The sequence below is a fragment of the Plectropomus leopardus genome, chromosome 16 (genome assembly GCF_026936395.1).
Source record: "Plectropomus leopardus strain MGB_pleo_1.0 chromosome 16, ASM2693639v1, whole genome shotgun sequence".
Lineage (NCBI taxonomy): Eukaryota > Metazoa > Chordata > Actinopteri > Perciformes > Serranidae > Plectropomus > Plectropomus leopardus.
In genome coordinates, this window is record NC_142191.1 from 24,479,583 (window position 1) to 24,494,227 (window position 14,645).

Here is a 14,645-nt window from a genome sequence, read left to right on the forward strand (position 1 = left end):
TCAGCTGTAATGAAATAATAAAATGATTTTTATCATTTGCACTGACTAAATTAGAAAGATTGATGTCATCTTCATACTTTATAAAATGTAGGTGTTTTGTTATTTACATCATCACAAATCAGTCACTTCACACATAAATGACTCACGATGCTTTGACCCAGAAAGTTCTTCTCTTGTCAGTCAGTGATGTCTTCATGTCTCTGTCTTTACCCTCATGCAGCCACGTCACTGTGTGTCTACAAACTCCAGATGTGGACACAGAGCCGTTTAAGGTCATCTCATCGCAGTCTTTATAGAGTCAGATTACAGCTACAGTAAGAGGTCACGTGCATCCAACATGAACATCTTTTATTGCACTTCTCTGTATTTTCTTGTCATCTTAGATGCATTTATATGTTATATTGAAAAATGTAAGAGCCCAGTGCAAACAGAGCTGTTTAACCCAACAAAGTTTACGAGAGCAGAGAGAACAAGAAGTGGACTGATAAGCAGAGAAAAGCTTGTACTGACATCAGTGTGTGTGAGAGACTGAGAGCCAAGAAACACCTTGTCAAATAAATCTATGCTTTTTTCAATTTGCAATTCAGATAATTACATTCAGCAACAACAAGCACACTGTTGTTAGATTATATTAAGACTCAAAGCTCATTAAAATGATACTGTAGTCCAGTATGTTTAAATTAAAGTTGATCAAAATAACTTCCTTTGTACACTGAGTGATAAAAGTGATGCAAATCTGCTTGTTGGCCTACCCAAAAAAACCCCAAAAAAACTACAACCCATAAATCTTCAACTTTTGCAACAGGAAGCGATTTTGATTTGAGGTTAGATTCAGCTTTATTGTTTCTGCACAGTACAAGTCCTGAGACAACGTCATGCAGTTTAGCATCTGAACAGAAGTGCAAAAGGCAGTTCAGAAATTCTGTGTAATTTACATTTAGTGTAATAAAACATACAGAATGAGCAGCGAGGGTATATATGGATATACTGAGATATAAACCGGGTGAAGATGTTTAGTAACAAGCAGTGCAGGTAAAAGTATAACATCTATATGGAGTAAAGTATACAGTGTATAGACTATAGATCAGATAAATACAGTATGAACAGAAGCTCAATGGGCATGAGACAATTATTTAAAGACGTTAAATAAGAAATAAATAAGTATAATAAGTTATGCGTTCTGCTAGATACAGTTAAGAAGACAAAGTTCTGAACTGAGATCAGATTTAGACTTGAGGATCTTTGTCAGCCTTGCTCAACAGCTCGGCACAGAAATCACATTCAGTCATCAGAAATCTTAAAACCATCTTATGAATTTATTTTTACTGACTGAAGTAAAATATGATGAGATGGTGTCTAACAGCGGTGGACTCTGTGCTGAGTTGATGTTGATGATCAGTGGAGTCAGACAGAGGAAGAATGATCTGCAACATTTTCATAGTCCACCGTACCTTCATCTACACCTTCATCTTCAACTTCATCTTCCTCATTATGCTCCTGTGAAAATGAAGCACAGCAATGTTGAAACACAGAACAGCTGCAGAGGAACAGATGGGTTTTAGCGCCTTGCTCAAAGGAACCAAAATGAGTCGAAATCCGTTTTTTTTTTTCAAATGAAGACCCAACTTCTCTGATTTTTTGACTTTAACTGCTTCACATTTAGCATGAGGAAATCCAAAATAATATGACATTTAAAGATTCCCTCCCTGATGTGCTTATAGTGTCCAAAGATAAACATTTACCTGATTTTTGATGATGCCCCTCCCACTGTCTTTAAGGCTCTCCTGACCAGCCTCAGCAGTCAGGTGGTTGAAAGTGGACGGTCGTCAGCTGATTGATGTCACCTGAGTCGTCACAGTTTAATCCGCTGACCACTCCTCACTTTAAATCAGTTAAGTGCTGAGTTTGGCCAGAAGAGCCTTTAGCACAGTTCAAACTAAACACAGTTCATAGGTGAGTGAACCTGAGCACATTGACAGGATTATTTAGATTTTCAACTCACCATGTTTTCATCCATCTGTGTTTTTTTCTCTGAAAACACAAGAAGGAAAAAAGAGTCGACTTTAGATTCCACAATAAAAATTTAGTTTGATCAAAACTTCTTGTTCATAAAAGTTTCATGTGTGCATGTTCTCACCTTCAGTTCTTGTCCACATGCTGACTGTGACGGCACTTATAATGAGTGCTGCTAAACCCACAGACACATAAATGATCCTCCACCAGCCTGGAAAGAGGAGATACGAGTGTTCAGTATATTCAGAGGTCCTGATGATTTGTTAGTGTGCTCTTGTGCTGTCTCTTTAACTCTAATATCTGAATGAATAAAATGACTTTTGTGTGTTTGTCTCCAACTGTCTCTAACTGTAAATGTAGGTCTGTTCAGTCACCTTGTCTTGTTCCATTTTTGTCGTTATCAGATGCAGTTTGCTTTGTAGCTTCCGATGTGCTCATTTTCACTGATGTCCAATGTTTTCCTGTTGTTGATGGTGATTCAGTTGTTATTGGTGATGTTGCAGTTGTTGTTGGTGGTGGTGTTTCATCATCACCTTAACGAATACATAAAAAATGCAACAAACATTATTTAGAAAAATTTTCATCATAAAGCAAATGAAAACAAGAATGATGAAATATTAAAACCTCAGATCTTAACAAATATTTTGTGTAACTGTTTAAATCAGTTTGAAGTAATTTTAAACAGCTCATCATGTTCTCACCTGAGGACTGAGGAGGGCTGAAGGTGAACGGATGAACTGCTTCAGTGTTAACATCTGTCACTTCACATTTCAGTAACTTATAATACTTTGACTTCTGATTAAGGCGAGATGTTGGAAATGTGACAGAGGCTGAACATGTACCCTCTGATGTCCTAAAGTCATCCTCATTACCCTCATATGACCATTTCACTGTGTGTTTACACTGTTCATACGGCCACACAGAGCAGTACCAGGTGACCTGATCACCGTCCTGACGTTCAGTCACTGGTGAAGATGGAGATTTTGTGAGAGAACAAAAAAAGTAAAAAAATAACTTCATCACTGTAATCATGATTATCATGTTTTAAAATATTATTCAAACAAGACAGTTTGAGCTGAAAACATTAAGATGTAAATACTTACTGTTAACAACAGACAGATAAACCCAAGAGTCTGGACCTTGTAGTTGTCCTGATCTGAGCTGTCTGCAGGCGTAACGACCAACATCCTCATGTGTGACCTTCTTTATAACCAGAGAACATTTCTCTGTAACTCTCAGTCTGTCTGATTTAGCTCCGGCTTCTCTGTGAATCTGCCCGTTTTCAAACAGCGTCACTGTGTAACTTGAATCACTCAGGAACCAGGTTGTACTTTCACATCTGCCCTGATCATGTATCACATTTTCAAAAGGCAAAGTGACATCATCTCCAACTAAGGAAAATATCCGAGTTTCTGCTGCTTCTGAAAAAGAGAGAAATGAAGAAAGAGTTCACTAAACTCACCATTTTACAAACAACATTTACCAGACAATTTAACAAAGTACTATTCAGTGCAGTACAGTATCAGTGCAGTTTTCTAATGTTTCTTTCATAAATGTGTGTAAAGTTGTTACCTGTACACTCAAACACCAGCATCAGAACTGCAGACATGATAATCCATCTGAATTCAGCCATCACGTTTCTCTCTTGGTCTCACGCTCTCAACGGTCAAAGTCTCGAATGTGCTGCTTCTTAAAAATGAATACAGCATCTACATCCTGTGATATTAAACTTCCTCAAACTGACTTCAGTCTGTGTCTTCTTTGACTTCATGTGTGACATCAGCTTTTATGCTCTATTAATTTCTAAGTTTGATACATTTTGCTGGTTTTATCTACAGTGATTTACAGTGACGGTAGCTGCAGGCTGGGTCTTTATCAGCAACACAGAACATGTGATGATTAATAATAACACAACTTATATTCTTCAGACAGTGTGTATTAGAAAGCAGACAGGATTCATGGTGTTTGACAGCACACATGAACAGACAGGTGACAGACGTGGTTGAATGTGATGACTTTGTAGCAGCTGGAAAAGAACACAGATAAGATGATGCTTTACTGGTCTGAGATCTGTTGGTTCCTCATCATGTCTTTGCTGTTATTTTTATGTCAGAACTAAAGGAGAAATTATTTAGTGAGAATGTGGGTAACAGCAGCAGGACGCTCTGGTGTTTGTTTCTTGAATGATGACCACATAGACATCAGAAACACATGAGGCTCACAGGAACAGACAGTCCACATGTTATTAGGACACAAAGAAATGCTTATAAATTCTTAAAACAGTTAAAACACTGATGAGCATCCTGCTTAACTGTCCTTAACTCTTGTACTTTGGGCCTCCACAATATGTAACAGCATGTCTGTTCATGTTTTTACATAAATAAACATTTTGTGCTCCTCTGCTCACCTTAACATTGCGGCACAGTGGTGTCTGAGTGTGTTTGACATCAGTACTTCAGCTGAGGTTTGAAGGTTTTTCATGCTAGCAGGTTTGAGGAAGTGGGCATGTAGCTGGAGACATAAAAATAGGCAGAATGTGAGAGACTGCAGAGACAACTGGGCGTTGTAGTGGAAATTCTCTGCTGCTTTTGCTGGTGAAGAATGAAATAGAGACTTCTGTCGGCCGACAAGGTTTTATTTCCTTTGCAAAGAAAAGGTCAATCAACATGTGAGCGGTCAGGATGAAGAAAGACCCCGAGCATGGGGAAAACTGGACATTTTATGCTTGTGGAGAGACACACCCCTCGGTCTCTTATCAAAGCTGTGAGTTAAACTCATCACAGTTCTAAATACGAACGAATTTGAATCTTGATGAGGAGACAGAAGGGAAGGATGTCTCACGTGGTTGAAATACAAAGGACCGATACCCTAAGGTGTGAGAAACACACCCCTCGGCCTCCTATCAAAGGTGTGAGTTAAACTCATCACAGTTCAGAATACAAACGAATTTGAATCTTGATGAGGAGACAAAAGGGAAGGATGTCTCACGTGGTTGAAATGCAAAGGAACTGAATTCTGACATTTTGGTGAGGCGGTGGGAGGTTGTGTGTCTCACAAAGAAGTCAAAATTACAATTACAGCGTTTAAGATGTGAGAAATGTATCTGTGGTTTGGGTTTTTTTTTTATAGGCTCACTGTGTCACTGTGAATGTGAGAGAGTGGGTATGCAGTTGGAGGAACAGAGAAACACAATGCAGAGGTGACGAGCTTGATGTTTAAGATGTGTAAAATGTATTTACATTCATATTAAGTCACAGTAGGTGGTCGTGTGCATCCAAGATGTCTGAAAGTAAAATTCTCAGGTCAATACATAAAGAAATCATTAAACAAAATGAATTGGTTGGCTATTTATTTATTTGCATGTTATATTGTAAAGAGTGAACTCTGACTGAGTCCATAAAGCTCCAAAAAGCTAAATAATCCCATAACACCTGAACACTCCATTAATTTGTCTGAACAAATATCAGAGTGAATTTCCCTGGAGATCTGAAGAGAAAAACAGTTATCACAGATATTAGGAGGATTTCAGTCACAAACGTCACCAACACGATGATGTCCAGAGCAGACCAACCTGTACAGGCTGTGCAACAGCAGCACTGATGTCTTAGGTGTTTTGTTATTTACATCATCAAACATCAGTCACGTCACACATAAATGACTCACGATGCTTTGACCCAGAAAGTTCTTCTCTTGTCAGTCAGTGATGTCTTCATGTCTCTGTCTTTACCCTCATGCAGCCACTTCACTGTGAGTCTACACACTCCAGATGTGGACACAGAGCTGTTTAAGGTCACCTCATCGCAGTCTTTATAGAGTCAGATTACAGCTACAGTAAGAGGTCATGTGCATCCAACATGAACATCTTTTATTGCACTTCTCTGTATTTTCTTGTCATCTTAGATGTATTTATATGTTATATTGAAAAATGTAAGAGCCCAGTGCAAACAGAGCTGTTTAACCCAACAAAGTTTATGAGAGCAGAGAGAACAAGAAGTGGACTGATAAGCAGAGAAAAGCTTGTACTGACATCAGTGTGTGTGAGAGACTGAGAGCCAAGAAACACCTTGTCAAATAAATCTATGCTTTTTTAAATTTGCAATTCAGATAATTACATTCAGCAACAACAAGCACACTGTTGTTAGATTATATTAAGACTCAAAGCTCATTAAAATGATACTGTAGTCCAGTATGTTTAAATTGAAGTTGATCAAAATAACTTCCTTTGTACACTGAGTGATAAAAGTGATGCAAATATACTTGTTGGCCTACTCAAAAAAAAAACAAAAAACAACAACAACCCATAAATCTTCAACTTTTGCAACAGGAAGCGATTTTGATTTGAGGTTAGATTCAGCTTTATTGTTTCTGCACAGTACAAGTCCTGAGACAACGTCATGCAGTTTAGCATCTGAACAGAAGTGCAAAAGGCAGTTCAGAAATTCTGTGTAATTTACATTTAGTGTAATAAAACATACAGAATGAGCAGCGAGGGTATATATGGATATACTGAGATATAGACCGAGTGAAGATGTTTAGTAACAAGCAGTGCAGGTAAAAGTATAACATCTATATGGAGTAAAGTATACAGTGTATAGACTATAGATCAGATAAATACAGTATGAACAGAAGCTCAATGGGCATGAGACAATTATTTAAAGACGTTAAATAAGAAATAAATAAGTATAATAAGTTATGCGTTCTGCTAGATACAGTTAAGAAGACAAAGTTCTGAACTGAGATCAGATTTAGACTTGAGGATCTTTGTCAGTCTTGCTCAACAGCTCGGCACAGAAATCACATTCAGTCATCAGAAATCTTAAAACCATCTTATGAATTTACTTTTACTGCCTGAAGTAAAATATGATGAGATGGTGTCTAACAGCGGTGGACTCTGTGCTGAGTTGATGTTGATGATCAGTGGAGTCAGACAGAGGAAGAACGGTCTGCAACATTTTCATAGTCCACTGTACCTTCATCTACACCTTCATCTTCAACTTCATCTTCCTCATTATGCTCCTGTGAAAATGAAGCACAGCAATGTTGAAACACAGAACAGCTGCAGAGGAACAGATGGGTTTTAGCGCCTTGCTCAAAGGAACCAAAATGAGTCGAAATCCGTTTTTTTTTTTCAAATGAAGACCCAACTTCTCTGATTTTTTGACTTTCACTGCTTCACATTTAGCATGAGGAAATCCAAAATAATATTACATTTAAAGATTCCCTCCCTGATGTGCTTATAGTGTCCAAAGACAAACATTTACCTGATTTTTGATGATGCCCCTCCCACTGTCTTTAAGGCTCTCCTGACCAGCCTCAGCAGTCAGGTGGTTGAAAGTGGACGGTCGTCAGCTGATTGATGTCACCTGAGTCATCACAGTTTAATCCGCTGACCACTCCTCACTTTAAATCAGTTAAGGGCTGAGTTTGGCCAGAAGAGCCTTTAGCACAGTTCAAACTAAACACAGTTCATAGGTGAGTGAACCTGAGCACATTGACAGGATTATTTAGATTTTCAACTCACCATGTTTTCATCCATCTGTGTTTTTTTCTCTGAAAACACAAGAAGCAAAAAAGAGTCGACTTTAGATTCAACAATAAAAATTTAGTTTGATCAAAACTTCTTGTTCATAAAAGTTTCATGTGTGCATGTTCTCACCTCCAGTTCTTGTCCACATGCTGACTGTGACGGCACTTATAATGAGTGCTGCTAAACCCACAGACACAAAAATGATCCTCCACCAGCCTGGAAAGAGGAGATACGAGTGTTCAGTATATTCAGAGGTCTTTTGATGATTTGTTAGTGTGCTCTTGTGCTGTCTCTTTAACTCTAATATCTGAATGAATAAAATGACTTTTGTGTGTTTGTCTCCAACTGTCTCTAACTGTAAATGTAGGTCTGTTCAGTCACCTTGTCTTGTTCCATTTTTGTCGTTATCAGATGCAGTTTGGTTAGTAACTTCCGATGTGCTCATTTTCACTGATGTCCAATGTTTTCCTGTTGTTGATGGTGATTCAGATGTTGTTGGTGATGTTGCAGTTGTTGTTGGTGATGTTGCAGTTGTTGTTGGAGATGTTGCAGTTGTTGTTGGTGGTGGTGTTTCATCATCACCTTAACGAATACATAAAAAATGCAACAAACATTTAGAAAAATCTTCATCATAAAGCAAATGAAAACAAGAATGATGAAATATTAAAACCTCAGATCTTAACAAATATTTTCTGTAACTGTTTAAATCAGTTTGAAGTAATTTTAAACAGCTCATCATGTTCTCACCTGAGGACTGAGGAGGGCTGAAGGTGAACGGATGAACTGCTTCAGTGTAAACATCTGTCACTTCACATTTCAGTAACTTATAATACTTTGACTTCTGATTAAGGCGAGATGTTGGAAATGTGAAATAGGCTAAACATGTACCCTCTGATGTCCTAAAGTCATCCTCATTACCCTCATATGACCATTTCACTGTGTGTTTACACTGTCCATACGTCCACACAGAGCAGTACAAGGTGACCTGATCACCGTCCTGACGTTCAGTCACTGGTGAAGATGGAGATTTTGAGAGAGAACAAAAAAAGTAAAAAAATAACTTCATCACTGTAATCATGATTATCATGTTTTAAAATATTATTCAAACAAGACAGTTTGAGCTGAAAACATTAAGATGTAAATACTTACTGTTAACAACAGACAGATAAACCTGAGAGTCTAGAGCTTGTAGTAGTCCTGATCTGAGCTGTCTGCAGGCGTAACGACCAACATCCTCATGTGTGACCTTCTTTATAACCAGAGAACATTTCTCTGTAACTCTCAGTCTGTCTGATTTAACTCCGGCTTCTCTGTGAATCTGCCCGTTTTCAAACAGCGTCACTGTGTAACTTGAATCACTCAGGAACCAGATTGTATTTTCACATCTGCCCTGATCATGTATCACATTTTCAAAAGGCAAAGTGACGTCATCTCCAACTAAGGAAAATATCCGAGTTTCTGCTGCTTCTGAAAAAGAGAGAAATGAAGAACGAGTTCACTAAACTCACCATTTTACAAACAACATTTACCAGACAATTTAACAAAGCACTATTCAGTGCAGTACAGTATCAGTGCAGTTTTCTAATGTTTCTTTCATAAATGTGTGTAAAATTGTTACCTGTACACTCAAACACCAGCATCAGAACTGCAGACATGATAATCCATCTGAATTCAGCCATCACGTTTCTCTCTTGGTCTCACGCTCTCAACGGTCAAAGTCTCGAATGTGCTGCTTCTTAAAATAAATACAGCATCTACATCCTGTGATATTAAACTTCCTCAAACAGACTTCAGTCTGTGACTTCTTTGACTTCATGTGTGACATCAGCTTTTATGCTCTATTAATTTCTAAGTTTGATACATTTTGCTGGTTTTATCTACAGTGATTTGCAGTGACGGTAGCTGCAGGCTGGGTCTTTATCAGCAACACAGAACATGTGATGATTAATAATAACACAACTTATATTCTTCAGACAGTGTGTATTAGAAAGCAGACAGGATTCATGGTATTTGACAGCACACATGAACAGACAGGTGACAGACGTGGTTGAATGTGATGACTTTGTAGCAGCTGGAAAAGAACACAGATAAGATGATGCTTTACTGGTCTGAGATCTGTTGGTTCCTCATCATGTCTTTGCTGTTATTTTTATGTCACAACTGAAGGAGAAGTGATTTAGTGAGAATGTGGGTAACAGCAGCAGGACGCTCTGGTGTTTGTTTCTTGAATGATGACCACATAGACATCAGAAACACATGAGGCTCACAGGAACAGACAGTCCACATGTTATTAGGACACAAAGAAATGCTTATAAATTCTTAAAACAGTTAAAACACTGATGAGCATCCTGCTTAACTGTCCTTAACTATTGTACTTTGGGCCTCCACAATATGTAACAGCATGTCTGTTCATGTTTTTACATAAATAAACATTTTGTGCTCCTCTGCTCACCTTAACATTGCGGCACAGTGGTGTCTGAGTGTGTTTGACATCAGTACTTCAGCTGAGGTTTGAAGGTTTTTCATGCTATATGCTGTGAGCAGGTTTGAGGAAGTGGGCATGTAGCTGGAGACATAAAAATAGGCAGAATGTGAGACACTGCAGAGACAACTGGGCGATTAAGATGTGAGAAATGTATCTGTGGTTTGGGATTTTTTTTATAGGCTCACTGTGTCACTGTGAATGTGAGAGAGTGAGTATGCAGTTGGAGGAACAGAGAAACACAATGCAGAGGTGACGAGCTTGATGTTTAAGATGTGTAAAATGTATTTACATTCATATTAAGTCACAGTAGGTGGTCGTGTGCATCCAAGATGTCTGAAAGTAAAAATCTCAGGTCAATACAGAACGAAATCATTAAACAAAATGAATTGGCTGGCTATTTATTTATTTGCATGTTATATTGTAAAGAGTGAACTCTGACTGAGTCCATAAAGCTCCAAAAAGCTAAATAATCCCATAACACCTGAACACTCCATTAATTTGTCTGAACAAATATCAGAGTGAATTTTCCTGGAGCTCTGAAGAGAAAAACAGTTATCACAGATATTAGGAGGATTTCAGTCACAAACGTCACCAACACGATGATGTCCAGAGCAGACCAACCTGTACAGGCTGTGCAACAGCAGCACTGATGTCTTAGGTGTTTTGTTATTTACATCATCAAACATCAGTCACTTCACACATAAATGACTCACGATGCTTTGACCCAGAAAGTTCTTCTCTTGTCAGTCAGTGATGTCTTCATGTCTCTGTCTTTAACCTCATGCAGCCACGTCACTGTGTGTCTACACACTCCAGATGTGGACACAGAGCTGTTTAAGGTCACCTCATCGCAGTCTTTATAGAGTCAGATTACAGCTACAGTAAGAGGTCATGTGCATCCAACATGAACATCTTTTATTGCACTTCTCTGTATTTTCTTGTCATCTTAGATGTATTTATATGTTATATTGAAAAATGTAAGAGCCCAGTGCAAACAGAGCTGTTTAACCCAACAAAGTTTATGAGAGCAGAGAGAACAAGAAGTGGACTGATAAGCAGAGAAAAGCTTGTACTGACATCAGTGTGTGTGAGAGACTGAGAGCCAAGAAACACCTTGTCAAATAAATCTATGCTTTTTTAAATTTGCAATTCAGATAATTACATTCAGCAACAACAAGCACACTGTTGTTAGATTATATTAAGACTCAAAGCTCATTAAAATGATACTGTAGTCCAGTATGTTTAAATTAAAGTTGATCAAAATAACTTCCTTTGTACACTGAGTGATAAAAGTGATGCAAATCTGCTTGTTGGCCTACCCAAAAAAACCCCAAAAAAACTACAACCCATAAATCTTCAACTTTTGCAACAGGAAGTGATTTTGATTTGAGGTTAGATTCAGCTTTATTGTTTCTGCACAGTACAAGTCCTGAGACAACGTCATGCAGTTTAGCATCTGAACAGAAGTGCAAAAGGCAGTTCAGAAATTCTGTGTAATTTACATTTAGTGTAATAAAACATATAGAATGAGCAGCGAGGGTATATATGGATATACTGAGATATAGACTGGGTGAAGATGCTTAGTAACAAGCAGTGCAGGTAAAAGTATAACATATATATGGAGTAAAGTATACAGTGTATAGACTATAGATCAGATAAATACAGTATGAACAGAAGCTCAATGGGCATGAGACAATTATTTAAAGACGTTAAATAAGAAATAAATTAGTATAATAAGTTATGCGTTCTGCTAGATACAGTTAAGAAGACAAAGTTCTGAACTGAGATCAGATTTAGACTTGAGGATCTTTGTCAGTCTTGCTCAACAGCTCGGCACAGAAATCACATTCAGTCATCAGAAATCTTAAAACCATCTTATGAATTTATTTTTACTGCCTGAAGTAAAATATGATGAGATGGTGTCTAACAGCGGTGGACTCTGTGCTGAGTTGATGTTGATGATCAGTGGAGTCAGACAGAGGAAGAACGATCTGCAACATTTTCATAGTCCACTGTACCTTCATCTACACCTTCATCTTCAACTTCATCTTCCTCATTATGCTCCTGTGAAAATGAAGCACAGCAATGTTGAAACACAGAACAGCTGCAGAGGAACAGATGGGTTTTAGCGCCTTGCTCAAAGGAACCAAAATGAGTCGAAATCCGTTTTTTTTTTTCAAATGAAGACCCAACTTCTCTGATTTTTTGACTTTCACTGCTTCACATTTAGCATGAGGAAATCCAAAATAATATGACATTTAAAGATTCCCTCCCTGATGTGCTTATAGTGTCCAAAGACAAACATTTACCTGATTTTTGATGATGCCCCTCCCACTGTCTTTAAGGCTCTCCTGACCAGCCTCAGCAGTCAGGTGGTTGAAAGTGGACGGTCGTCAGCTGATTGACGTCACCTGAGTCATCACAGTTTAATCCGCTGACCACTCCTCACTTTAAATCAGTTAAGGGCTGAGTTTGGCCAGAAGAGCCTTTAGCACAGTTCAAACTAAACACAGTTCATAGGTGAGTGAACCTGAGCACATTGACAGGATTATTTAGATTTTCAACTCACCATGTTTTCATCCATCTGTGTTTTTTTCTCTGAAAACACAAGAAGGAAAAAAGAGTCGACTTTAGATTCCACAATAAAAATTTAGTTTGATCAAAACTTCTTGTTCATAAAAGTTTCATGTGTGCATGTTCTCACCTTCAGTTCTTGTCCACATGCTGACTGTGACGGCACTTATAATGAGTGCTGCTAAACCCACAGACACATAAATGATCCTCCACCAGCCTGGAAAGAGGAGATACGAGTGTTCAGTATATTCAGAGGTCCTGATGATTTGTTAGTGTGCTCTTGTGCTGTCTCTTTAACTCTAATATCTGAATGAATAAAATGACTTTTGTGTGTTTGTCTCCAACTGTCTCTAACTGTAAATGTAGGTCTGTTCAGTCACCTTGTCTTGTTCCATTTTTGTCGTTATCAGATGCAGTTTGCTTTGTAGCTTCCGATGTGCTCATTTTCACTGATGTCCAATGTTTTCCTGTTGTTGATGGTGATTCAGATGTTGTTGGTGATGTTGCAGTTGTTGTTGGTGATGTTGCAGTTGTTGTTGGAGATGTTGCAGTTGTTGTTGGTGGTGGTGTTTCATCATCACCTTAACGAATACATAAAAAATGCAACAAACATTAGTTAGAAAAATCTTCATCATAAAGCAAATGAAAACAAGAATGATGAAATATTAAAACCTTTAGATCTTAACAAATATTTTGTGTAACTGTTTAAATCAGTTTGAAGTAATTTTAAACAGCTCATCATGTTCTCACCTGAGGACTGAGGAGGGCTGAAGGTGAACGGATGAACTGCTTCAGTGTTAACATCTGTCACTTCACATTTCAGTAACTTATAATACTTTGACTTCTGATTAAGGCGAGATGTTGGAAATGTGACAGAGGCTAAACATGTACCCTCTGATGTCCTAAAGTCATCCTCATTACCCTCATATGACCATTTCACTGTGTGTTCACACTGTCCATACGTCCACACAGAGCAGTACAAGGTGACCTGATCACTGTCCTGACGTTCAGTCACTGGTGAAGATGGAGATTTTGTGAGAGAACAAAAAAAAGTAAAAAAATAACTTCATCACTGTAATCATGATTATCATGTTTTTAAATATTATTCAAACAAGACAGTTTGAGCTGAAAACATTAAGATGTAAATACTTACTGTTAACAACAGACAGATAAACCTGAGAGTCTAGAGCTTGTAGTAGTCCTGATCTGAACTGTCTGCAGACGTAACGACCAACATCCTCATGTGTGACCTTCTTTATAACCAGAGAACATTTCTCTGTAACTCTCAGTCTGTCTGATTTAGCTCCGGATTCTCTGTGAATCTGCCCGTTTTCAAACAGCGTCACTGTGTAACTTGAATCAGTCAGGAACCAGATTGTACTTTCACATCTGCCCTGATCATGTATCACATTTTCAAAAGGCAAAGTGACGTCATCTCCAACTAAGGAAAATATCTGAGTTTCTGCTGCTTCTGAAAAAGAGAGAAATGAAGAACAAGTTCAGTAAACTCACCATTTTACAAACAACATTTACCAGACAATTTAACAAAGTACTATTCAGTGCAGTACAGTATCAGTGCAGTTTTCTAATGTTTCTTTCATAAATGTGTGTAAAGTTGTTACCTGTACACTCAAACACCTGCATCAGAACTGCAGACATGATAATCCATCTGAATTCAGCCATCACGTTTCTCTCTTGGTCTCACGCTCTCAACGGTCAAAGTCTCGAATGTGCTGCTTCTTAAAATAAATACAGCATCTACAACCTGTGATATTAAACTTCCTCAAACTGACTTCAGTCTGTGTCTTCTTTGACTTCATGTGTGACATCAGCTTTTATGCTCTATTAATATCTAAATTTGATACATTTTGCTGATTTTATCTACAGTGATTTACAGTGACGGTAACTGCAGGCTGGGTCTTTATCAGCAATACAGAACGTGTGATGATTGCTGTCAGTGTTTCCAATAACGCAACTTATATTCTTCAGACAGTGTGTATTAGAAAGCAGACAGGATTCATGGTGTTTGACAGCACACATGAACAG

The 14,645-nt window shown here is 38.1% G+C and overlaps 2 protein-coding genes across 2 annotated transcripts; both read right to left on the bottom strand.

The window, feature by feature from the left end:
- Window positions 1-812: 812 nt before the first annotated feature.
- LOC148186899 (uncharacterized) lies at window positions 813-3,716 on the bottom strand. Its single transcript, XM_088089360.1, has 7 exons — window positions 3,586-3,716; window positions 3,117-3,434; window positions 2,715-2,978; window positions 2,388-2,546; window positions 2,138-2,224; window positions 2,003-2,031; window positions 813-1,497 (listed from the first exon to the last, which is right to left on the bottom strand). The coding sequence occupies exons 1-7, from the start codon at window positions 3,644-3,646 to the stop codon at window positions 1,405-1,407; spliced, it is 1,011 nt and encodes a 336-aa protein (XP_087945486.1). The 5' UTR covers window positions 3,647-3,716; the 3' UTR covers window positions 813-1,404.
- Window positions 3,717-6,344: 2,628 nt separating this feature from the next.
- On the bottom strand, window positions 6,345-14,333 carry LOC121939371 (uncharacterized). The gene is made up of 13 exons (XM_088089749.1): window positions 14,222-14,333; window positions 13,753-14,070; window positions 13,350-13,613; window positions 12,980-13,180; window positions 12,730-12,816; window positions 12,595-12,623; window positions 12,014-12,089; window positions 8,690-9,007; window positions 8,288-8,551; window positions 7,922-8,122; window positions 7,670-7,756; window positions 7,535-7,563; window positions 6,345-7,029 (listed from the first exon to the last, which is right to left on the bottom strand). The coding sequence occupies exons 1-13, from the start codon at window positions 14,280-14,282 to the stop codon at window positions 6,937-6,939; spliced, it is 2,028 nt and encodes a 675-aa protein (XP_087945875.1). The 5' UTR covers window positions 14,283-14,333; the 3' UTR covers window positions 6,345-6,936.
- Between the last annotated feature and the right edge of the window lie 312 nt (window positions 14,334-14,645).

What these genes read in the sequence shown, in the direction of transcription:
- LOC148186899 (XM_088089360.1), bottom strand. Translation starts at nt 3,646, where the DNA reads ATGGCTGAATTCAGATGGATTATCATGTCTGCAGTTCTGATGCTGGTG. An exon ending in GCTGGTGTTTGAGTGTACAG is followed by an intron (nt 3,435 to 3,585) that starts GTAACAACTTTA and finishes TCTCTTTTTCAG; the next exon opens with AAGCAGCAGAAACTCGGATA. An exon ending in CATGTGGACAAGAACTGAAG is followed by an intron (nt 2,032 to 2,137) that starts GTGAGAACATGC and finishes TTGTGTTTTCAG; the next exon opens with AGAAAAAAACACAGATGGAT.
- LOC121939371 (XM_088089749.1), bottom strand. Translation starts at nt 14,282, where the DNA reads ATGGCTGAATTCAGATGGATTATCATGTCTGCAGTTCTGATGCAGGTG. An exon ending in CAGCCCTCCTCAGTCCTCAG is followed by an intron (nt 13,181 to 13,349) that starts GTGAGAACATGA and finishes GTATTCGTTAAG; the next exon opens with GTGATGATGAAACACCACCA. An exon ending in CAAAAATGGAACAAGACAAG is followed by an intron (nt 7,757 to 7,921) that starts GTGACTGAACAG and finishes TCCTCTTTCCAG; the next exon opens with GCTGGTGGAGGATCATTTTT.